A 27,049-nucleotide genomic window follows, 5' to 3' on the forward strand; every position below is an offset into this window, starting at 1 on the left:
ATATATATATGTGTGTGTGTGTGTATATCTTTTGACCATTTATCAGTTGGGGAATGGTTAATATTCTTATAAATTTGACAAAATCCTTTCTATAAATTTTTCTCCTAACATTGTTTTCCTTCTAATCTTGTCTAAATTAGTTTTATTTATAAAAATCTTTTTTATTTAATATATTTAAAATTATCCATTTTATATCACACATTGCTTTCTGTCTCTTGATTATTCATGAATTCTTTCCCATTGTAAGTACTAATGTTCCCTAGTCTTCTAATTTGCTTTGATATCTCTCTTTATACCAACATCACATTGCTGTTCTGAACTTATCTTGGAAAATGGTGTAAGAAATTCACCTATATCTAGTTTCAGCCATACTGCTTTCCATTTTTCCCAATAATTTTTACCACATAGAGGATTTTTATTCCCAAAATTTGAGTCTTTATTTTTGTCAAATACAAAGTTATTATGATCTTTTCAACTGTTTCCTGCATATCCATTCTGTTCTACTGATCTACTTTTCTATTTCTTAATCAGTATCAGAAAATTTAAATAATTACTGCTTTATAATACAGTTTGAAGTCTTGTACTGCTAGATATTCCTCCTTTAACATTTTTATAGTTCATTTTTAGATAATGGATTGTGAAAAGTTGTTCTTGGCTAAATATGGGTCAAAGGATTGAAATGAAACAAATTATCAAAATGAAAACACATCTATTAGTATGTTTAAGGAAATATAAACATGCAAGGAGAATTTAAAGTAACATATCAATCAATTAATTAAAAAAGCATTTATTAAACATTTAGTATACCTCAGGTTCTGCTATACTAGGGATAAAAAAAAAAGCAAAAAAAAGTTTCTGGTAGAAGTCTATATCCTAATGAAAGAATAAACATGTAAAATAACTAGATGCATACAAGAAAAATACAGAAGAAAGGGGACATAATCTCAGAGGAGAAGGCACTCTCAGCTGTAGATACCAAGAAAAGATTCCTCTATAAGGTGATTTTTTTTGAGCCAAATCCAGAAAGAAATGAAGGAAAGTAAATGTGAAGATGAGAATGGAGATCATTTCAGGCATGTAGAAGTAGGCAGTTAATGTAAGGGAAGGAAGAAGAAAATGGAATGTTATATTTAAGAACAAAAGGTAGCTCAATGTACCTGGATCACAGAATATGGAGAGGAATAAATTGTAAGAAGATTGGAAAAGTAGGAAGGGGCCATGTGATGAAACCCTTTAAAAACCAAGTAAAGTATTAACATTTAGGTATGATAGCAATCATAAATGTATAGACACCTAGGAAGCATGCACATTTAAACTGTGAAATGTCTGAGCATGTATATACTTTAAAAAGTATCTTTAAAAGTCTGGCAGGACTGTTAGAAAAATTCTCTGCAGGTACTTATAATATTCCAAAAGATTCCATTTGGGGGAACTTAAGCCTTGGTAGTTTTTAAAAAAAGTCTTCTCAGGAAACCTTTAAGGGGACCAAAGAAAAATCTCAAATTTTCCACTCTGCAGTAAATGAATAGCTTACATAAGTGGAATTAATATACCTAGCACTGTAATTATAAATATACCAAGTTTTGCAATAAGATAGGCAACTCAGATTAACATCTAAACTAAGAGATACTATATATGGATCATTAAAATTAATTTAAAGTGGAATAGATAATAATAATAGCTAATACTTATATAACACTTTAAGGTTTGCAAAGCATGTTATAAATATTATTTCATCTTATCCTCACAATAATCCTGGGAGTTGGTGCTAATATTAGCCTCATTTTGCAGATGAGGAAACTGAAGTACACAGGTTAAGTGACTTGCTCAGGGTCACAAGTAAGTGTTTGAGGGAGAATTTGAACTCAGGTCTGTCCTGACTCCAGGTCCACTGTGCCACCTAGCTGCCCTGTAACAGAAAGAATCAAATATCATAAAGTCCTGTAGTCATGTTTTTGAGAGGGAGAAAATATGTTACTATGACTTAAATGGTTTTTAATTGTACTTAATGTTGACTGTGCTATCAACTGGACTGCTTCAACATTTTACATGCTAAAGAAGTACAAAATAGGATATGCAATTTTACTTAAGAATAGAAATAACTGAAAATCAATAGTAAGGGGAACTGGGAAGGATGGAATTGAAATGTTAAAAAAAAAGCAGAACTTTGAGGTAGAAAAAGGGAATATGGCTTCTTGGAAATCGGAGATACAAAGATATGGAAAAAGAAGTGCTCAAATTCTAATGAGGAAGATATATAAACACAATAAGCATAGTGATGTAGATATGTGTGTACATATATACTTGTACATAGTGACATATAAATGAGAATGTAACTTTTATTCACTTAACATGAACTTGGAAAGTTCGTATTGGATGCTACATAATAATAGTTGATTTTTTTGACTATAATTGTCTAATTGTTCTATAGTTTACATCAAACATTTTTGTATAAGAAGTAACAGATTCTAAAACTGTAACTTACTAGATTTCACAAACCATTGGCACTTTAGCAAATCACAATTCAAGGTGTCAGGCTTTACATCATAATGAATTAATCAACATACCATCATTACAAATTTTGGTTTACTTTAGAGAACTCACTTGGCCTCTTGTAAAAATTTAATTTTCAGTTCCTGAGGAAGATCTTCTTTACAAGTTTTTACAGCAACCGCAGTTTTATCCTTTAATGTTCCCTTATATACCTCACCAAAATTACCCTGAAAATGAAAATATTATTACTATTAAGAGTAAACTAATGTGATATCTTTGAAAAATACAAGAAAATAATGTAATGTTCATTATTATTGTGAAAAAAAGGTTTAAAGTTAGATTTAATCAGATATATAGGTGGAAAAAAAAACTTGTAATAGTTTTTTCATTCTTTAACCATCTACTTATACTAATTTATTGCAAGTTGGAAGCAAAAAGTATTAGCTAGGAGAAGTAAAATAAGCTAGCAGAAAAGGGAGAGATAAAAAGGCTTTTCTCAAGAAGTGTAATTCTTGAAAAAAACGACTAAAGTTTCATTCCCTCTTAAACTTCAAGCTCTGATCTTATTTGGGAAAAAAAAAAAGCACTCTTTAAATACGAACTACATATTAGTTTCACCTAAATTTTCTACTGGTTTCAAAGTGATGAAGTAGCAGACTGATAATGAAAACAATGAGTTATTTCAATATTAACAATTGTCTTAAGGGTCTATTTATTTGAAAGGTTATAACTTTGTATAATAAGGCCATAGCACCTATTTAATAAACATTTGTTATTGTATACATTTAAGATAAGATTCTTATTGTCCATGTCAGAACTTTAACAACTTCCCCAAAACTTATCATGATCCTACATCATTATGTAAAGATTGAGAAATATCATAAATATAAATATTAAATATATTAAATGTATTAAAGACCCAAATCAAGAGTTCTGAAATGTGTAAAAAGAATCTCACTTAGAAGTTGCTATTTTTATCACTAGATTTCATATGTATACATACATGTATATATGTAACATATGTATACATAAACACATATACAATTAAGAAAAGAAAAAATCTGAAGAGAATTTAAGAATGCAGGCATAAATTTTGTGGAGGTGTCCTTTTCCTTCTCTCTCTCTCTCTCTCTCTCTCTCTCTCTCTCTCTCTCTCTCTCTCTCTCTCTCCTTAACCTAAGGGCTATGACATCAATTTTTAAAAAACCATGACTCTTTTTCAATATTGTATTCTTTTACAACTCAAACACCTCCCCAAAATTTATCTCTTGCCCAGGCTTCCCCTTTTCCAAACTTTCCTATTACTATTACCATCCTCCTAGTTACGGAGGCTCACCACTTGGGCGTCATCCTCAACTTCCTACTTTCCTATCTCTCACATCCAATCTGTTGCCAAGAAGTGTCAATTCTACCTTCCTAATAGTTCATCTTGTTGCCACCATTTGGATGCAGGCCCTCATCACATGTCAGGACTGTTGCAATAGCCTACTTGGACCTAAAGTCTCTTTCTAAGGCAGTCCATCCTCCATATCTTCCTGAAGTTAAGATCTAATCACATTATACCACTCATATTAGACTATTTAATAGACTATTAATGGCTTCCTCTTACCTCCATGATAAATATAAAATCTTTTCTTTGACTTTTAAATTCCTTCATAACCTAATCTCTTCCTATCTTTCAAGTCATCCCCTTACATATTTCCTGCTCTCCATATGTTTTGATGCTGTAACACTGGAATATTTCCTATTTCTCACAGAAGATATTATATCTCTACACTCTGGGCATTTTCATTGATTTTCTGTCATGCCTGGAAATCTCTCTCTACTTATCTTTGGCTTTTTGCCCTTACTGGTTTGATTCTAGTCTTAGATAAAATCCCATCTTCTATAAGAAGCCCTTCCAAAACCCTCTTATTCTTATACCTTCTTTATCTTAGTTATCTCCAAGTTAATTTCTATTTTTACCTCAAAAATAGCATTTAAAAGCTATAAAATGAGTAAATATAAGAATACAAAATTTTTCTTTAATTGAACAGAAAAACTTCACTAACTACTGAATATATTCTAGTTTAAAAAACTTACATTGTTAATTATTTTTTTAAATTCTTATTTCCTTTATTACTTTATAACTTGATATCTTTTGATTTAGTGACAAAATATACTTTTTTCCATTTTGAAGATAATGAATGTTTACTTTTAAGCAGAATGATTAAGACAGAAAAAGCAAACATTATTACTACTATTCTTTAGGTTGGGGCTCTTCTTCAGATTTTTTCCATACTTAAAAGATTAAATTAATAGTATGACAACAAGAACAGATGAGGTTATTTGCAGGTACAGTAGAAATTTCATGTTTTAATTTTACAAACTTTTTAAATAGCTTATAGCTTATGAAAATATTGATTATAATTTTATCAGTAAAATTTGACAAGCATTTAATTAGCACCCACTTTAAGCCAGGCATGATTTGTAACTTCATAAAATTTATACATGAAAAATTAGCTAATTTGCTACATGGTATTCATCTCTTTACCTTACATATTGTACCCTATATACAAGAAATTAATCATTTATTGAGGACATTTTTTTGCTTTTCATAATATTCAGAATTTAAACTGTCCTAAATTTCACATCATGGAACCAATATTAATCAAATCATTTGTTAGGAAACATAATATAGATATAAATCAATATTTTGAACTAATATTTAAACATTGTAATAAAAGTAAAAACAAAAGAATATTTAATTTGCATTTTTTCTTCCATTTTCACTGGTTTATCTTCCATTACTTTTTCTTACACACCTTACCAAGTCATAAATATGCATTAGAAGTCCCTTATAAAGTCCCTAATAAAGGTGCTGGGGAACATAAATAGGCTGTCTTTTATTTTATACAGTTTCTATGCTCTGTCTATGAGATTATCTAAATTGTTTTAATAACGATACAGTAAAACAATGTATTCAGTTTTTTGTTTTTTTTTAGTTTGAGAGGTTATTTTTTTAAGAATGTAAAGTTTTTTTTTTAAGTAATAGAATCTTTCTCCCAGTATTTTAGCATCTCCCTCCTCTCCCCATACCAGAGAAGACATCATCAGGGAAACAAATATGTATAAATAGATTGTCTTTTGTTTCCATTTCTCAGGTCAATTTCTGGAGGTGAACATTCACAAATTATTCTTCAAATATTAAATCTGTAGCTGTATATAATGTGCCCTTGGTTCTATTTATTTCACTCTTCATTATCTCATGTAATTCTTTCCAAGTTTAAAAAAAATTAATCTATTCATCATTTCTTATGGCTCAGTTAGTATTCCATAAGGATCATACATAACAAGTTGTTTAGCCATTCCCCAATTAACGGATATCTTCTCAGTTTCAAATTCTTTGCTACCACGCAGATACCTGCTATAAATATTTTGGAACATATTTTCCTTTTTCCCTGATCATCTAGGGAAATAGATTCAGCAATGATATTGTTAAGTCTAAGGATATACAGTTTTATAGCTTGTAGAGTAAAATTCCAAATTGCTCTCGAAAATGGTTGGATCATTTCACAGGTCCACCAACAGTGAGTTAATGTCCCTACTTTTCCACATCCCCTCCAACACTTGTCATTTTAGCCAATCTAATGGGTATGAGATGACACCTAAGAACTGTTTTGTTTTGTGTTTTTCTAATTAGTAGTGAATTATAGCATTTTTTCATATTCCTATATATGGCTTTAATTTCTTCATCCAAAAACTTTCCCCAATTTTGAGCTTTCCTTCTATGCTTGGCAAAATCTTTTCAATTTAATATATTCAAAATTATCCATAAAACAATGTAGTGATGCATATACTTACACATTCATACACTTTTTGTTAAAGTGTTCAGATTGTGAACTAATTAGTGGAAAATTCCACTAAGAAAATACCCTCTATTTACCACTATTCTGGAACTTAGAGTCTTAGCATTACCAGGAACACCAAAAAAATTTCAGTAGGGCCACAAAGGCAATATGTATCAGATATAAAGTTTAAAACTATGTGACTTTGAGACTGACCCTTTAGATACTCATTACACTATGTCACCTCTCATTCATATAGTAGACATGTACATTGCATGAAAAAACTGCCTCTTATCTTGAGATGATTTACCTTTATCCAATTTGGTGACATAATGATCCAATATAGAATTTTTTAAAATAAAAGTATGAATATTGCATTTTTTCTATTTCTGGCATATAAATTAGAAAGAGAGCATAAAACTACCATTTGTTTAAAGATATCATACTTTCATTATTTCATTGCTTTTATAAGTCAAATAATTTGAAGATTATATATATATATATATATATATATATATATATTACTTATTTTGTAATAAGATGTTTTAGTACTTACATTTCTTCAAAATAAATTATGTAGGGTATTTTTTAAGCAATTGAGAAACTTAAAATTCTTCCTCAGACTCAATAGTTGGTTCAATAGGCAAATAGCAAAAGTGTACACACACACACACACACACACACACACACACACACACACACATATATCACTATGTGTGGCACTGTGCTTTTATAGATCAGTTTAAAATAGACCATACTACATATTAGGATATTAAAAAAAAAAGTTTTGAAGGAAATAGGAAAATCTTAAGACTTAAAAATCAATATAAAACCCAAACTTGAACTGGATTTTTAAAAGTGAACTGAATTACTTACCTTGCCTATTAATTCTCCCAATGTGACATCTTCATGACTGAGAATCCATTTCTTATCCTATATCAAAAACAAAAGTTGTTTCACTGATTTTAGAATATATTTCCTAGAATATTAGATGTATCTGAACCAGAGAAAAATAGCCCTAATAAGGTATAACCTCATGAGGGTATAAATTAGATTTAAGAAATATTGTTGCACAACAGGATATTAAAATCTATATTATTTCAAATTTTGATCAGTTGGTTAAAGGACATGCCAAATTGCTTCAGTATGATGGATGATGTACACTAATGAATAGAATCAAGAATGCATGTTTTCTCCAACCTAGCACTGGCTATGATAAATACTGTTTGCAATTTAAAAAACAAAAAAACAATTTTTTGTAAAAGCAGATAAAAGAATACAAAAAAATTCCAATTCTTATTTGATGTCTTATATTTATTCTTCTATTAAAACTACTGAACTAAAAGCCAGTTTTGTTACAGATGTAGTAGACAAGTATTGTTAAGTTTCATGTCTTAATATGCTGGAGTATGATAAAACAACTTCTATCAATTATAGTGTTAATAAAGTATTAAAAACTAGTGATGCAAATAAGTCACTGTAAATTAGAATTCCCAATAAATTATTTCAAAAGAAATAATTAGGATTTTTGCTTCTGGGAGCTGAGATGGGTAGAAAAGGGAATTTCTCAAACTCTTCCAAATCTATATCTAAACAACTACAAAAAAAGAAAAAAAGAAAAGAAAAAACACCTCAAAATGCATCCTGGAATAGCAGAACCAACAACAAGCAAGAGTGAAAGTGTTCTATGAAAGGAAAGAAGAAAATATCTATCTAACTGAGGTAAGAGGTGAAAACAGGAACCTTCAGTTGATGAAATGATTCAGTGCAAATATAATTGAGGGCACCCTCAATGGAACAAGTGTTCCAGTGGAAGTGGCCTAGTGCAAGCATATCCAAAGTAACTGGAGGCTAAGGAACAGAATCCAGTTCAATCCAACGTAGCACCTAGGAGAAGCTGGGGACAGTATTTGCTCCACTCTAGGAACAGAGCTGACCTATGAAACAGAAGGTCAAAGAAAAAAAAGGCTGGAAAAATGAGCAAAAGACAAAGAAAACGGCCTAACTGTAGAAAGTTATTTTAGTGCCAGAGAAGATCAAAATATAATCTCAGAAAAAGCAACAATGCCAAAATATAAATCTATAAAGCCTCAAAGGAAAGTGTAAAAGGTGGTCAGGCTCAAAAACAACTCATTGAAGAGTGTTAAAAAAAAAGAATCAAATAAAAAAGGTAGATGAGAAATTGGGAAAAGAAATGAAGGAAAGAGTCAATAGCTTGGTAAAATATATAAAGAAATTCAATGAAGAAAGCAAATCCTCCATAACAAAAATTGGCCAAATGGAAAAGGAAATAAAAATGCTCTATGAAAAGAATAATTCCCTAAAAATTACAATTGGGCAAGTAGAAGAGGTACAGAGGAGTCGATACAGTGAAAGGAAGATAGGGGCAGGGCAATGCTTGAACTTGACTCTCATAAGAATTAGCTCAAAATAGGTATAACATCCACATTCATGTGGCTATAGAAATCTATCTTACTCTATAAGAAAATAGGAGGGAGGGGAAATAAAAGAATTTGAGGATGGACAAATAGGAGGGTGAATTGGAAGAAACAGTGTTCATAAGTAAAATATTTGTGAACAGAGAAAGGCCAAAAGGAGAGAGAAAGAAGGTTAAACATGGGGAAAATAGGATGGAGAGAAACACAGTAATCATAACTATGAATGTGAATGGGATTAACTCACCAATAAAATGGAAAAAGAGAGCACTGGATTAAGAACCAGAACTCCATAAATATGTTTCTACAAGAAACATATTTAAAGAAAGCAGACACACAGGGTAAATATAAGTGGCTGGAGAAGAATGTTTCAGCTGAAGTAAAAAGCAGGGAACAACAATCATGATCTCCAATAAAGTAATTAAAAGACAAAAGGTAGGAAATTGCATCTTGATAAAAAAGATACCATTTAGTGTAATACACACCAAATGGCATAGCATCCAAATTCCCAAAAGAGAAATTACATGAGTTAAAGAAGGAAATATAGTAAAACTACATTAGTGGGGGACTTCAACCTTCTCTCAGAACTGAATAAATCAAACAAAAAAAAAATCAAGGCACAAAGAAAGTGAATAGAATTATAGAACATTTAGATATGATAGACCTCTGGAGAAAACTGAATAAGAGTACAAAAGAATATAACTTTTTCTAAATAGAACAAGGTACCTGCCCCAAAACAGACCAAGTAAAAGGACATTAAAAGCCTCACAGTCAAATGCAGAAAAGCAGAAGCATAAAATGCATCCTTTGTAGAATATAATTAAATGAATTTTACATTCAACAAAGGGTTGAAGAAAGAAAGAATGAAAATTGGAAACTAAATAATCTTATCCTAAAGAATGGATTGTCAAAGAACAAAATATAGTAACAATCAATAATTTCATTAAAGGGAATGATGATGAGTAGACAAATATACCAGATTTATTGGAAGTAGCCAAAGCATTATGTAGAGGTAATCTAAATGTGTACATCAATAAAACAGAGAAAGATCAGATCAATGAATTGGGCAAACAACTAAAATACTAGAAAAAGAACCAATTTAAAATCTCCAACTAAATACCGAACTGGAAATCTTGAAAATCAAAGGAGAGATTTGATCAAACTGAAAAATAAGAAAACCTTTGAACTAGTAAATAAGACAAGGAGGGGGAGTTAAGGAGGAAAAAAACAAGAAGAGAGATAAATCATTGGTTAATTTGATTTTTTTAAAAGTAGAAGAAAGCCAAATTACTAGTATAAAATGTGAAAAAGGTATGGGTCAGCTAGGTGATACAATAGATAGTTAGGTCTACAGTCAAGAAATCCTGGAATCAAATATGGCTTCAATCATTTCCTAGTCATTTGACTCTGGGCAAGTCACATAACCCCAATTTATCTTTATCATTCTTTTACCTTGGAACCAATATTTAGTAGTGATTTGAGACAGAAGGTAAGGGTTAAAAATAAAAAGGGTGAATTCACAACCAATGAAAAACAATAAAAAAAATGTTTTTTAAACCCTTACCTTCTATCTTAGAATCAATATTATTTATTGGTTCCAACGTAGAATTGTGATAAGGGCTAGGGGCTAGGCAATGGGGACTAAGTGACTTGCCCAGGGTGACACAGCTAGGAAGTATCTAGAACCTAGGACCTCCTGTCTTGGGGCCTGGCTCTCAATCCATTGAGCCACCCAGCTGTCCCCTAATGAAAAGAAAATTAAAGTAATAATTAGGAGGCTTTTTTTGCCAAGTTATAGGCCAAGAAATCTGACAATTTAAGTGAAATAGATGAATATCTAAAAAAAATAACTGCCCTGATTAATAGAAGAGGTAATACAATACTTAACTCCACCTCAGAAAAAGAAATTGAACAAGCCATCAATTAATTCCCTAAGAAAAATCCTCCAGGGCCAGATGGATTCACAAATTAATTTTACCAAAAATTTAAAGAATGATTAATTTCAATAGCATATAAACAATGTGGAAAAAATTGGTGAAGAAATTCTACCAAATTCCTTTTCTGACATTAACAGGACACTGATAACTAAACTGGGAAAAACAAAAACAGAAAGAAAACCACAGATCAATTTCCTTAATGAATATTAGAGTAAAATAATTTAAATAAAATACTAGCAAGGAGATTATAGCAATATATCATAAGGATCACACTCTATGACAGGTTGGGTATTATACGGTTATATAGCAGATATTGCAGGGATGGTTCAATATTAGGAAAACTCCTAGCTTAATTGACCATATCAATAACAATATAAACAGAAACCATATGATCACCTCCATAGATGCAGAAAAAGCTTTTAACTAAATACGACACTCATTCCCATTAAAAACATTAGAGAGCACTAGAACAAAAGGAGCTTTACTTAAAATGTTAAATAGCATGTTTTAAAAAATTTCAGCAAGCATTAGCTATAATGAGAATAAGCTAAAAGCCTTCCTGACAAAATCAGGGCTGAAGCAAGAATTTCCATTATTACCATTACTAAAATGGAAGAAAAAGAAATTGAAGGAATTAGAATAGGTAAGGAGGAAAGAAAGTTAACACTCTGCAGATGAAATGATCATATGCTTAGAGAATCCTAAGAGAATCAACCAAAAAACCAATTGAACATTCAATAAGTTTTGCAAAGTCTCAGAAAATAAAATAAATCATATAAATCATTAGCATTTCTACATATTATCAACAAAGTCCAACAGCAAGAGAAAGAAAGAGAAATCACACTTAAAATAATTGCAGACAATACAAAATACCTGTGTGCCTACCTACTAAGAGAAACCCAAGAATTACATGAACACAATTATAGACACTTTTCACACAAATTGAGACCTAAACAATTGAGAAAACATTAATTGCTCATGTTATAGGCCAACAAAACAACAAAAACAAGTGACAATTCAACCTAAATTAATTTGCTTATTCACACAATCACACTGTCCAAAAATTATTTCACAGAGATAGAAAAAATTTTAACAAAATTCATCTGGAAGAACAAAAAGTCAAAAATATCAAGGGGATAGATTTAAAAAATATGAATGAAGGTGGCCTAGCAGTACCAGATCTCTAACCATCTTACAAAGCAGTAATCCTCAAAACAATTAATAGGCAAAGAAAGAAGAGTGGTAGATCAATGGAATAGATGAGGTACATAATACCTAATAATAAATGACCATAGTAATTTAGTGTTTGATAATTCAAAAGATCTAAGTTTTTGGGAGAAAAACTCACTATCTGACAAAAGCTGCTGGAAAAACTGAAAAGCAGTATGGCAGATACTAGGTATAGACCAACATCTCACACACATTCCAAGATAAAATTAAAATGAATACATGATTTAACTGAACAAGTTGTGGTATAGGATTGTAATGAAATACTATTGTGCCAAAAGAAATGGCACAAAAGAACGATTTCAGAAAAAAAAAAAACCTGGAAAGATATATAAAGTGACACAAAACAAAGTGAGCAGAACCAGAACACTGTACATAGTAACATCAATATAGGATGATCAACTATGAATGACTAGGCTAATATCAACAATGCAAAGATCTAAGACAAGGCCAAAAAATTCAAGGTTAAAAACGCTATTCATACTTTATCCTTTGCTTAGCATGCTAGATTTGGTGTCAAGAAGACTTGAATTCAAATCCAGCTTTGGATACTTACTAGCTGTATAATTCCTGGCAAATCACTTAATTCCTGAATGCCTTAGCTTTCTTATCTCTAAGATAGAGTTAATAACAGCACTCACTTCACAGGGTTCTTGTGAGAATAAATAAAAGTGTTCATAAAACACTTTACGTATACCTATTTTATGGATGGTATTTTGTCATTTAGTTGTTTATGACTCTTCATGACCTCAAGGACCACAGTATACAAATACTGTTCCTACAGTTTTTTGTTTGTTTGTTTTGGTTTTGTGGCAAAGATACTGGAATGATTCGCCATATCCTTCCCTGGTGGATTAAGGCAAATAGAAATTAAGTGATTTGCTCAGGATCACATAGCCAATAATTGTCTAAGACCAGATTTGATTCAAGTCTTTCTGATTCAAGGCCCAAAGAGTTACCCACTGATTCAGGAAAGGGAACATCATGAATGAGCAATACTAGAGATCAGAATGTGGAGTGTGTGAGGGAGAACAATGTGAAATCAATCTAGAAATTCAAGAGAGCTAGATTATAAAATTCTTTTTTTTTTACTTAGAATATTTTTAGACAGTTACATGATCTTCTCCCCCTCTTCCTGCCCCCCCCCCGAGCTGAGAAGCATTTGTGTTGGGTTATACATGTATCATTGTCTAAAACATATTTCCATGTTATTCATATTTGCAATAGAGCAATCTTTTAACATCAAAACCACGCGATCAATCATATGTTTTTCTTCTGCATTTCTGCTCCCACAGTTCTTTCTCTGGATGTGGATAGCATTCTTTCTCATAAGTCCCTCTGGATTCTCCTGGGTCATTGCATTGCTGCTAGTAGAGAAGTCCATTACATTCGATTATTCTACAGTGTATCCATGTATAATGTTCTCCTGGTTCTGCTCCTTTCGCTCTGCATCAATTCCTGGGAGGTCTTTCTGATAAAATTCTTTAAATCCCAAACAGAGGAGTTTGCATTTGATCCTGGCACACAGTAACTGGTATTTAATAAGTAATAACTGACCAGATGAATGAGGCAATAAGAGGTGACTTGTAATATAGGATTAATATTGCCATGTTTGCTTGAGGCAACCTATCAGTTGCCCTGGTTGGAACGTTGACTGTGGCATGAGCCACAGGCAAGTACTAACTGCCAGTTGGACGCAGAGTATATAAAGCCCTGGAGACCCAAGGCTGGGGTTCTGTTCTGTTCTTTCCCTACTTCTCTTCTCACCTTCACTTCTACCCCTTGGGGATCCAGGGTAGCCAGGAGGAGAAACGTGGGATCTTAGTTTCCTAGTTTAGGAGAACTTTGTGGACCCAGTAGGAACATCAATTAGTTATACCCTATCAAGAGGTTGCTCTATATTACCATCAAGTGATCATTTATTTCTATCCCAGGGCTGGTCCCTTGGGACAGCTGATGATCATAGCAAGAGTTCATCAACAACCTGAACTTAAGATCAAGAAGGCAGTACTAGATTAAATTCATAACTAGTAATTTATCTGAGCCCAGGTGGTCTATCCTGACTGCAGGTCCAGTGTTCTATTCATTGTATCACTAAGCTGTTTTTGGTCTTGGAAGTCCACATCTCTCTGTGCAAAGTGTTGTGAGGAAGATTATTTAGTTGTTATGTAGGAGACTTAGCAGGAAGGGCTGGAGAATTCCACATGGAATGGGGAAGTAGGAAGTGGCTTGCTCTCTCTCTGAGAAGGACTCAATGGTGGTTGGGACAAGTTGCAACTGACCCTGGGAGACCTCAGAGCTAATGGAGCTGTACCCTGATTACCTGGGATCCTGGACAGTGGTGAAGGTTGGCAGCAGAAGACAACAACCCTGCAAGGTAACACTGAATGGGAAGTGGCCTGTGAACTGGTGGACAGCTTGCAGACTTCAATCCCTACCTGGCTACATCAGTTCTGGAGGAGGTAGTTCCTGGCATCCTGTAACATCCCTGGAAGAGTTGTGAGATCCAAGTTCTAGCCCTCTTCCCCAGGTCCTTAGCCAAACTGTCAAAGCCTGGCAGAAGTCAGGCTGGCTAGGGATCTTACCCTTTTTGACTCCAGTCCTGGATTGTTAGCCATAGTTTACCTAACCCCCTTTCCAATCCCCTCATATTATTAAACTGATTCCCAGTGTGTTTTTAGTAATTTAAGGTCCTCATTGTGTGTATGTATTAATCTGTATTTATTCCAGGATAGGTGGGGGGTGGGGGTGCTGAGTGACAGTTGATCAGGTTTAACTGTCATTTCAGTCAGTGGTCTTTCCCTTGTATTTCAACCTGGTTCCCTGGCTTGTAAAGTCTTTCCCACTGTCCCTTCCTGTCTCCTATCCACCCACAGAGCCCATATTTAATATTTAAGGCACCTTCCCTGGTTTTCCCCATTAGAGTTTGACACCCCAGATGGCTCTGTAACAGGGAGACAGGCAAGAAGTTCTCTCTTGGGCAGACAGAGCTAGACTGGAAATCAGGGGATTCTGAACATTCCGTGGAGGGGTATAGCCCTTGGCTGTGAGCTGAAAGTTCTCAGCCAGTGGTGAGGTACTCAGAACTGCTTACCCCCTACCCCAGGTCATTGATAAAATCTCTGTGGGAAACCATTATACTACTGAGGCTAGAATAGTCCCAGAGAAAGGGTTTTTCCCCCATTTTTTTTTTTGCCTCTTGTTATTTGTGTTGTTCTGTTTAATTGTAAATTAGTATTGTTATATTTGTCTTAGTAGCCATTGTGGCTAATAATACCACTGTAATTTTGCATAACTGGTCGGTTTTATCAATGTTTGGGACAATGTTATTAGAAGATTGTATAGACTATTTGATCTTGGGGTTGTGGCAAGGGATATTATCCATTCCCTACCTGTGGTTTAAAATCATACCCAGGTATTGTAGGGGTATATTAGATTTTGGATTTGCCCAACCTGTTCTTCACATTACTGTTCTGGATGTGATATCACACACCCCCATTATTGTTCTAACTGGATATATCATGTATAAATTAAGGTGGATATTTTTGCGTGTTAATTATTGTTGTAAGATTGTGGTGACCTGGTGTTTTAGGGATTTGGAGACAAAGCAGATATTGAGAATGATGCAGGTTAAAATGGATAATTTGGAGCTTTACATTCAAAATGGTGGTACTTATGGTCGACCTTCTGGTCCTGATAATAATAAGGGCAATGTGACTATACTTTCTCAAGATGGAAATACTGGCAAACTTTTAAATCCAAGATATCTAAGGCTGAGCTAGAACAACAGGCACTGAATAAGGGTGGCAAAGCCGTTAATCTTTTTCCCCTTTGTGACCTTTCAACTATGAGGGATGATGGGATTTTCCATGTAAGACAACATACTAGGTTTAGAACAGAGGATGTGGAGAATTTGAAGAGAAAAATCCCCAATTTCCACGATGATGCTGGCAAGTTTGTAAAAATATTTAGGGCATTTATTAAGGCAATGACCTGGACTTTGAGGACTGTTGGTATGTGTTGGGAGAGATCTTGTCCAACCACGATAGGAATAAGTTCATAGAGGAGTCCAGGAATACTGAGGGGATGACGCCATGGCCAGTAGACTGGGAGGAATTGGACCTCAATTCAGTTCCTATTTACAGGATGTTGAAACAGACGAGAAAGTCACTGATTAAAGTTATGGAGAAGAACTTAAGGCACCCTAACTCGTGGTCCAAATTTGAAAGAATTAGGCAGACTGCACAGGAGGCCCCAGCAACATTTTTAGACTGTATCATAGAAGCAGTTGAGATGTACCTAGGCATGAATGTACTAGAGAATACCACCGTGGAACACATAAAAGAATATTTGGGTAGCGCGGTCCAGACAAGGTGGCGAGGAAGCAGGAAAGGAGGGAGAAGGGGGCACCAGGCAGGTATATCAATGTTGCTTGGATAACAGCCCCTTACCCTGAGCCCACTGGCCTTCTCGGCTCCCTTCTTCCTCCCTATGCTGCACGGTGTCCCAGGGGACCAACTTCGGGAAGCCAACCACCATGGGCATCTTCGGGGACATAATGAGGATGAACAAGCACCAGGTCCAGTAGCCTGGGAATAGGGAGACATTAGAAAATGAGTGCCAAAGAGGCATAGCCCTAAAGGACCCTGGAGAGGAAGATCAAGGGCACAGAGAAGGCTATATTACCAGATTTTAAACTTTGCCGTGATTGTATCTTCTGCTCTTATGATATGGAAAGGCTTGATAGTTGCCATTGGAAGTGAAAGCCCTATTGTGGTGGTGCTGAGGAATTGATGCAGAAGTGAAAGGAGCAGAACCAGGGGAACATTATACACAGAGACTGAGACACCGTGACACAATCAAATGTAGCAGACTTTTCTACTAGCAGCAATGCAGTGATCCAGGGCAATCTAGAAGAATTTATGAGAAAGAATGCTATCCACGTCCAGAGAAAGAACTATGGGAGTAGAAACACAGAAGGAACACAACTGCTTGATCACATGTGGCAGTATGAAGCCAGCTTTTCATAGAGGAGACCTCCTGTTTTTAACACATTTCTGGAAAGATCTCATTAGAGCTGGAGAAATAGTTGTTTTTAAAGTTTAAGGAAGAGATATTCTTATAGTCCAGAGTCATCAAAGTTCACAAAAAAGACAATGGAAATGTCAAATTTCTAACTAAAGGAGATAATAATGAAATTGATGATAGGTTTGTACAAAGAAGGTCAAAACTGGCTAGAAAAGAAGGATGTTGTAGGAAGACCAAAAGGGTTTTTGCCATACATTGGAATGGTTACCATAATCATGAATCTGAAATTCAAGTATGCTCTTTTGGCTGTAATGGTGCATATGTGATTCTGAAACGTGAATCCTAAAACAAGAAGCAGAAGCAATTCCTGGGCCTGGACTGAAATGAATTCTATTGAAAAAAGAAAAACTAATATATTTGAAATGTTCCACTTGTTATATAAATGAAAAAAATATGCAGGGTTTTTTGTCTTGTCCAAATAAATGGCTCATCAAGTAAAAAAAATATATATTTGTTAGGAATGCTGTTCCCCGGGTTAAGAAGTTTTTTACTGATAACTACCTGGATTGGGAACTTCTGAGCCTGGACGAACTAAAGCAGAAGGCCACATATGTGTTTGCGCAAGAGAATGATGAGAAAGATATGTTAATTGAGAGCCTCAGAAAAGAGCTTATGGAGGCAAATACTAGAGCAAATGAAAAAGAGATCAGTGAAATTAAAGCAGTGGCAGCGTTAAGGGCAGCAGAAAAGAAAAATAGTTCCAATAATTAACCTAATGGCAATGCAAACACAAGATATCAAAGACAGTAATCATGTTATGTTTGTGGCCGAATTAGACATTTTGCCAGAGAATGTAGGTTTAGAAGAAGATCATATGGGAAGAGATACAACAACAATAATAATGGATTTAATCGGTTTAACAATATTTAGGGATATAGGGGAAATAACTGAAATAATGGCTTTAATTATGGAAATGGACAGCAAAATGTGTTCCAATGCCAGAATGCATGCTGCTAAGGTGCTCAAGCTCCTAATTTGGCAATGATGCAGGATTACATACAGGCCAGTAAGTGCTCGAAATACAGTCACATTGTCCAGGGAAATGTTAGTAATGGTAACATGAATGGAGGGACAGCTTCATTATGAAGGTGTGCCCGAAATTCAGAAGTAATTGATCAAGGTAATGGGACTAAAGTAAATGTTGATGAAATTGTATGTATTAAAGATGATGATGATGTAATTGTGAATAATGGAAATGGTGCACTTGATGTTAATATTGATTTAATTGGTGATAATAAGAATTTATTATTCTTATATCTGAGCTGGGTGGCTCAGTGGATTGAGAGCCAGGCCTAGAGACTGGAGGTCCTAGGTTCAAGTCCGGCCTCGGACACTTCCAGCTGTGTGACCTTGGGCAAGTCACTTGACCCCTATTGCCCACCCTTACCACTCCTGGGCCAAGGACGGTCCCTAGCCCGGATGAAAAAGGAGGAGGGTTGGGCGTGGGGCTAGCAACCCCACCCTGTAAAAACTACATGTGCTAAAGAAACTGCAACCTAAAGTAGGGGCAGCTGGGCTAGCTCAGTGGATTCAGAGCCAGGCCTAGAGACGAAAGGTCCTAGATTCAAATCCGGGCTCAGACACTTCCCAGCTGGGTGACCCTGAGCGACTGTGTGACCCATTGCCTACTGGTTGTGGCCCTATGCTCCTAGAATGGAGTCCCAGGATAAAAAAAAAAATAAGAATTTAATTAATAATGGTGATGAGTTGATCAATGTTAATTTAAATGGAATCAATGATAGTTTAATCAATGTGAATGATAATTTGATGAGAAATAATGATAATTTGAAGGGTGTAAATGTTAAATTATCTGAATTAACTACCGGTAATGGTGTAAATAGTACTTTAACCAATGTTAATGGTAATTTACCTACTGGTAGTACTAATTTAAATAGAGTTGGTAATAATTTGATTAAAATTGATGATGGTTTATGTGGTATTGATAATAATTTGATTAGTGTTGTAAATAATGGTGAGAAAAAGAGAAATCGTGTTGTAAATGGTGTTAGAAGATCTAGAAAGTGTGGAATTAAGAAGAATAATAGAAATTGTTTTTTGATTACGGATAATTTGATTGTAAATAAGAACAATGATACCAGAATAGAGGTGAAAAGGACCAAAGGTATAAAATCCTGGGAAAATTCTGTAATTCAAGACGACGTTAACTTGGATAGACAGGAAATAGCTGAGCTTTGTTCTGATGTTACTGTTTTAGCTCCTGTGATGGAAACTTTCCAACCTCCCAATAGTACTGAACCATACATGTCTGTAACTATTGGAGATCAGATTTACGATCTTCTTGTAGATACCGGAGCCAGTAAATCAGTTTTGCAAAGCTTTCCTGAGGGTTGTAGAGCTGTTGGTACAATGGATGTTGTTGGTGCTACAGGTGTAACTCAGAAAGTAGCTAAATTGCAACCAAAAATGGTAACCCTAGGACCCCTTTCGGTAGAATATGCATTTTTGTGTGTTCCAGAATGTCCAATGTATCTTTTGGGAAGGGATTTGTTGTGTAAATTATGGGCTACTATCCAATGTACTAAATCTGGTGATATTTCTTTGCATCTCCCAGAGGAATCTTTGAAGGCCTTTCCATTGCTTCTCTTAGATTCTAGCAGTACAGAGGATGACTTAGGTACTATCTATCCAATACCTGAGGATATATCTAAGGACTTGTGGTCAAGATCATCCACAGATGTTGGGTTGCTAAAATCTGCTATTCCAGTCAGGGTGAGGATAAAGGAAGGATCAGTTCCTTGTTTGCCTCAATATCCCTTGACTAAGGAGGCAATAGATGGTATACGCCCAATTATGGAGTCCCTAATCCAACAAGGGATAATAATACCATGCTTTTCTGAGTACAATACACCAATTTTGCCTATAAACAAGCCAACCCCGGATGAAAATGACCAACTTGTTTACCAATTTATTCAAGATCTAAGAGTGGTAAATGATTATGTCATCAAAACACATCCAGTTGTTCCAAGTCCAGCTGCTATAATTTCTTCCATTCCAAGTCAGGCTAGATATTTCACCGTGGTAGATTTATGTTCTGCGTTTTTCTCAATAGAATTCACGAGGATTCTCAAAAGAGCTTTGCTTTCACTAGGGAGAAGATCTAGTGGATGTGGACTTGTCTCCCACAGGGGTATACTTATGCACCTAGCTAGTTCTCTCAAATTCTAAATCGAGATCTAAAACCGATTATATTTAAAGAGAGTAAATTGGTGCATTTTGTGGATGATATTCTTTTGGCATCCCCAAATGCAAAGGTGTGTGCAAGATTCTTTTGATTGAATTATATAAATGAGGACATAAAATCTCCAAGGCAAAATTACAATGGGTTTTGCCCCAGGTGCAATATCTTGGTTTTGTGTTGTCAGAGGGTTCCAGAAGTATTTCACAAAAGAGAATAGCTGACATACAGAAATTGAGTGCACCTAAAACTAAAAAATAACTTAGAGCTATTCTTGGAACTACTGGTTTCTGTAGACAATGGAGTCCTGGATATAGTGAGATCACTAAGTGTTTAACAGATCTGACCAGGAATACAGAACCAGAACCTCTGAAACTAAATCCTGAACATCGCTTAGCCTTGGATAAGCTGAAAGAAGCCATTCTATCTGCACCTGTGTTGGGAATCCGAGACTATGAGAAGCCTTTTCAGCTGTTTGTCAACGAAACAAAAGGTATAACTTCTGGTGTGTTGACACAGACTCTAGGAGTTATCGTCCAACTGGGTATTATAGCTGTCAATTAGATCCAATAGCTGCGGGGACAGTACCCTGTCTAAGGGGGGTAGCAGCAGCAGCTGTGTTAGTCCAGAAGTCAGCTGATCTAGTTTTGGGATGTCCTTTAATGGTCTATTGTTCACATCAGATAGAAGCACTAATGAGGAAGTTTCGTACTCAAGCTTATTCAGACCAACAAATATCTAAGTATGAAATTATTCTCTTAGGTAGTGAGAACATCCAGTTGAAGAGATGTAGCATACTTAATGCAGCTACTCTTCTTCCTGATTTGTGACTTTCTAGATGCACTTTCTAGTCAGCCACAGAGGTAAGAGAACCTAAAGTGCAATCCCTAATCTACCAGTGCCTGCCTGTTCTTTGAATTTGTCCCAATTTGCCTCAGCAGGTTTCTTTCTGTATCTAGTTGTCTCCAATTGGTCTAGGTCACTGATATGGTGGGCTGCTGGAATCATTCCCACATTCTCTACTTAATGTCTTCTGTTACATGAAGAAGAGTTACTCCTAGGCCTGAAATCCTACACCACTGGTTTAATCCCTACTAAACTACTTTTTAAAATTCCTCAAGCTAATTAGAGCTTTCAAAGTCATGGTTAGTTTAAATCTAATCATCATCTTGTCAACCAATAAAGTCGTTTCTTCCCTCAATTAAAGAAAGCATTCATAACTGATGAAGGGATCATAGTGTGTAGACAATCTGGCTTACATATTTTAAAAACCTAATTGTGTCTGTTCAAAAATTGAAGGAAGAGATCAATGTTCTTTCCTTTGCACTGCTTTCTTCCTACCTATTTTAAAATGTACAGATGCTCTTCTTGTTTGAATGTGCATATTATTTGACATTCAGATATTATAAAAGGATTCTATTAATAATATGTCAGTGAAGATATGTCCATAGTCATTAGGGATATCCAAATAACATTTCTGTACTTTTCCAATTTTTTACTTTTACTTCAAAACTGATATGGACAAGGAATCTCATTGATTTAAATGTTCTTTCCAATGAAGACTACAATTTATCAATTCCTACAACTCTTAATACATGTCCTTTCACAAATGCATTCAAAAGGTACAATGAAAATGCTTAGTGCTTCTCATTATCTCTTGATTTTTTTCACTTGCAAAATTTTAAGAGTAAGAAATCAATTCTACTACCATATTCATAATTTAGAAGTAATATGTTATCTAGACAAATTGTAAGTATAGAGAGATAAACAAAGCTCCCAGAAAATGTCAATAGTTCCATGTATTTTACTGTTGCAAATCTTAAAAGTATCACACAAATGTTACGTACTATCCTACCAATTGAAGCCTTCACTGATATATATTCTTGACAATGATCCAGGTCAAAAGATATTAAGATAAGAACATACATAACAGAGTTGTAAAAGACTTAAGAGTATTCTGTTCAGTCCTTCAGCTTAAGAACATTAAGCTTAAGTGAATAGGAAAGATCTCCAAAATTCCAAATATGGATATTGAGTCACAAAAATATAAATAAAAGACAGAAAACTGAAAAATTAGATTGTCTCACGACTATTTGGTGATGTATTTAAAGACTAAGCAACAATTTCTTTTGGAATCACTGGGTCTTACAGTGGACAGAGCTACTGGAATTATAATTCCTTAAAAAATATTCGAAGCTCTTCAAAAGATCCTCTCAGAGTTATCAATATTGTCAAATCAAGATGCTATCTTTCCTGACTTCTCCATATTACTTGATATTGTTGGCTCAACCCTCTTCATACAAAATGTATGCTGGTTTATTTTTTTTCCAACCACTCCATCTCAGTCTTTCCTGGATCATCACTTTTATTCTGTCTCTTATGTGGGCTCTATTCTAGGTCTTCTTTTTCTCCACATTTCTGGTGACTTCTTGAAGCTGCAATTATTAACTCCAAATGAGATGAATCCTAGTTCCATCAAGCCCTAGTTTCCCACCAGAACTCTAGTAATACCAACTGCTTATTAAATATTAGCAACCAGATATCTCATAGTCATCTCAAATTCAATATAAGATTGAAATGATGAGTCAAAAATCATAGGTCTGAATATATCACTTTAATGACTCTTCAAAACAGATGTTCTAACTAAAGTAATAACAGTATTGATTACCAAAATTTAAATTTTGTCCTGAATTTGACATTTATATCTGAGATGTATATAGTTACAATATAAAAGAGAAACATCAAGCATTCTTATTTTTAAAAAATAGAACATACCTTAAAAACAGGATTCAGCAGGACTACACCTGATTTCTTAGTAATGACTTGTTTTGTTGTATAATGATGTTCTATAAGTTGAGGAATAGCTGGAAACCCAGTTCCTTCAAATCGATATAAATTCTGGGAGGAAGAAAAGAAATTATATTTCAGAAAACTAAATGGAAAGGAAATAAGAGAATCATAGAATTTCAGATTGATTAGGAACCTGAGAGATTGCCTGTTACAACTTTCAGTATATAAAGAAAATGAAATCTACAATGGCTAAGTAAGTTGTTTAAGGTATCATAGCTAGTGGGTAACAAAGCTAATATTGCAAGTCTATGAATACCAGGCACTTTAGATATAATAATGTAACAATGGTGCTGTAAATTAATTTTATAAGCTAGAAATGTTTAATACATTAGTTATTTGTCTTTCACTGAATGCATCAGACATCTGACAAATCAATGCTTGAGCAGAGGATGCAACTATCATTATGTCCACCTGTTAGCTGTTCTTGATTCTAAATTGCTACTTAAGCAATCAATCAACAAGCAAATGTCCCAAATCAGGGGGAAAATTTAAAAAATCCAGCCTCTATAAGCGGAGCTAGCATTAAAGAAAGAAGTCAAAAATTGAATGACAGGAGACTATTATTTTTAAAACACTGAAACGACATATCTCAAGAGGAAGAAAACTGAATAAAAATCCAGAGTACAAGCAGATATGTCAAAAAAATTTTAAAGTAAAAAGAAATCCTCAAAGAAACTATAAATGAATCTCTCTCTCTCTCTCTCTCTCTCTCTCTCTCTCTCTCTCTCTCTCTAAACTCTTACCTTCTGTCTTGGAGTCAATACTGCGTATTGGCTCCAAGGCAGAAGACTGGCAAGGGTAGGCAATGGGGGTCAAGTGACTTGCCCAGGGTCACATAGCTGGGAAGTGTCTCAGGCCAGATGTGAACCAAGGACCTCCTGTCTCTAGGCCTGGCTCTCAATCCACTGAGCTATCCAGCTGCCCCCATAAATCTCTCTTAACAAAGATTATTAGACAAAGGTAAGTGAACCAATGCATAATGGATTATGGAATTCCATAGACTCCCTAGAGAGCCCAAAACAACAAGAAATTCTAGAGTGATTAAAAAGATAAATGAAATTCACAACAGAAATTAGTAATTAATATGTAAGGATTTAGAGCTTTTAATGCAGAAAAAAATCTTAATTAGTAGATTAAAAAAGTGAATTCACAGTGGAGTTTCTCGAATGAAGCAAAATATAAAATAACATAGAACATAAAAATAATGAAATGGTGGAAAAGAAAAGAAAACAATGATGTTAAAAGAACACAATCTTTATGAGTCAAAGTCATTATCATTGAAAACAGGACTTACAAAGACAACTTAATAAATTTCCAAAAAGAACATGACAAATAAAAAACATAAGGCTAGAAATTTGAGAGAAAAAAAAAAGTACTAACCAAAAGAATCCAAAGATCTCCTTCAAGAAAAAAAAAAGTCCAAACTTCAAATTCACTTGAAGCAATTAAATTTAACAATTCAAATTATACCAAATTCTGTAAAAATCAAAGAAAAACTTTCCAATAAAAGGAAAAGAAAATTAAAATACATTAGTTTTCCTTGACCATTAGAAAAGATAGAAGGACGTGAAATAATATAATTTATATAGTAATGGACCTCTACTTACAAACCAAAATGACCTATCCATCAACAACATCACAAACAACTGAAACACAAGAAAGGTAAGTATAATTACCAAAGAAAGATTAAATTATAAATTACCTCATGTTTAGAGATTATTTTTAAAAGAAAAAATAGACTAATAGCTGGGTCAAAAATCTTCAATGAAAAAAATTTTCAAAAGCCACACCTCACCAAAGGTAAACATGGAGCTGAGACCTTTAAGCCAGTTAATCATTTCTCTCTGATTTTTAGCTTCATTGATTTTGCATATGCAAAAACTTTTAAGTTAATATAACCACAATTGTTCAGCTTACTTTTTCTATTTGTCCCTATCCCTTGTTTGTCAAGAATTCTGCTACACACAGATAATAGCTGGCATTTATATAATACTTTAAAGTTTGAAAAATTATATACAAATATGATCTCATTTTATCCTCACAATAATTCTAGAAGATAGATGTTATTATCTTCATTTTAAAGTTGAGAATGACAGAGCTTAAATTACTTGCTCAGGGCCACACAGATCATAAATATCTGAGTCTATTTAAACCAGTTTCTTTCTGACTCCAGGTCAAACATGCACATAGGCATCTCACTACTCATCTTTTCCATACTATTCTACTTAAAACTACAATTCCCATGTTTCTCTAAATTCAGTGTATTATCATTTATCATGCAGTAATATTCCACTAATTCAGTTGTCATAATTTGTACATTTACTGGACATATATCTTTGCCTATTTTTATCATTATAATTTTTCTTGTTGGTGTTTAAATCTGTTTTAAGAGTACCAAGATCTGAATTCATAGATGCATAGATCCCTTTACACTTTGCATGTGTGGCATGATAAACAGACTTACATTCTTTAGTTATTTTAAATGAAAATTTTTCCATCTTTTGCTACTCGATTTTCAATGATTTATGTGGGCTTATTTTACATCCTCTAAATTAATGAATATGACTCTCTATGGTTTTCTAAGTATAGCATCAGTCCATCAGCAAGAGGGGAAAAAGCCTATAATTTTGTTTTTCCTTCATTTATGCTCATTCCCGCAATTTCTTTTTCTAATCTAATTGCAACAGGTAGCATTTCTAGAACTACATCAAATAGAAATTGTAGCAATACATATCCTTGGTTTTCTCTGATCTTATTGTAAAGTCCTTTAGCTCATACCCATTACATATAATGTTGTTTCATCTTATACAACTAATATTAAGGAAAACTCCATTTATTCCTATTATAACTAGGTTATTACCTAAAAGAAGAATGAACATCCTCAAAAAGAGACTAAGATTTTCAAGCAAAGACTAGATTGCCAGCAATTAGATATGGTTATAAATGAGTTCTTGCTAAGGTATGGGTTGGAATAGATGGTCTTGGGGATCACTTCTAATTCTGTAATTATATGTGATCCAATTCAGTGATCCAAATGACCAATCTAATAGTATACTATAAGAGAAATATACTAGGATTCAAAGATTCTGATGTAACTTATGAATAAAACTCTGGAAAATACTTTAAAATTTATTGAATATCTCCGTTTCTTGTTGAATCAAATGAACATTTGAGTGGGAAGAGATGTTAAATTTTAAAGAATTTGTGCCTGGTTCTTCCAGGTTACCTGTGTAACAAAATAGGAGGAATAAACATTTTCTCTGATGTCTATGACCTCTCAAACATCTCTGAAATAGAAATGCTACATCAAAGATAATGTAAAATCAGTTGTTTCCATGGCTTAGGTGACACCTAGAATTCAAAAGAAGGTTAAAAAACCAACCCTAGAATGACACTCAAAGATCCTACTGATACTGAGTTCACTCCACACCTTGTTAGCAGATCCATGGATTTGCAATATCCACTCCTTCACCTCATTTTCCCTGAATCCTTTTTCCAGTTCCCTAGAGACTATGGCTTCAGAATACACAGGTTTATTCTGGCTGTGACAGAGCCCCAACAAGGCCACAACCTTTTAGAAACAAAATCCTGTAAGGGATTACAAATTCATTGCACCAAAGAGACAAAGCACTGACCTGCCTATCCTGGGGGTATAACACTGTGGCACCAAACAAACAAAAAAAAACAAACAAAGCTCTGAATTGTCAGTGTTGTAGTGAACAATCCCAGAGTGCTACCATAGTAGACCTGGTGAAAGAGGCCCAGAGAACTGAGAAAAAGCGAAGACAGAACAAGATATCAGGGGAGGGCAAGATTAGTGGCAAAGGCTGTAATAACACTCAACTAAGCGTGATGAAACAATATGAGATAACTAAAGCAGTCCTCAGGGAAAAAAAATGTATATTCTTACAAATATACATTAACAAACTTGAAAAATAGAGTATTAATAAACTGCATATTTATTAAAAATTAGAAAGTCAAAAATAAACCTAAAAT

At 34.1% G+C, this 27,049-nt stretch overlaps 1 protein-coding gene and 1 pseudogene across 1 annotated transcript in view; one reads left to right on the forward strand and one right to left on the reverse strand.

Annotated features, from left to right (window-relative positions):
- FER (FER tyrosine kinase) overlaps positions 1-27,049 on the reverse strand; it is a 273,706-nt gene that overhangs the window by 120,158 nt on the left and 126,499 nt on the right. The window contains exons 13-15 of the mRNA XM_044680270.1: positions 22,979-23,101; positions 7,197-7,253; positions 2,605-2,720 (exon numbers count right to left, since the gene is read on the reverse strand). Coding sequence (XP_044536205.1) covers positions 2,605-2,720; positions 7,197-7,253; positions 22,979-23,101 — 296 coding nt within the window. The remainder of the gene's footprint in view (positions 1-2,604; positions 2,721-7,196; positions 7,254-22,978; positions 23,102-27,049) is intronic.
- LOC123236215 lies at positions 16,457-17,293 on the forward strand (annotated as a pseudogene).

The sequence above is a fragment of the Gracilinanus agilis genome, chromosome 1, assembly GCF_016433145.1.
Source record: "Gracilinanus agilis isolate LMUSP501 chromosome 1, AgileGrace, whole genome shotgun sequence".
Classification (NCBI taxonomy): domain Eukaryota; kingdom Metazoa; phylum Chordata; class Mammalia; order Didelphimorphia; family Didelphidae; genus Gracilinanus; species Gracilinanus agilis.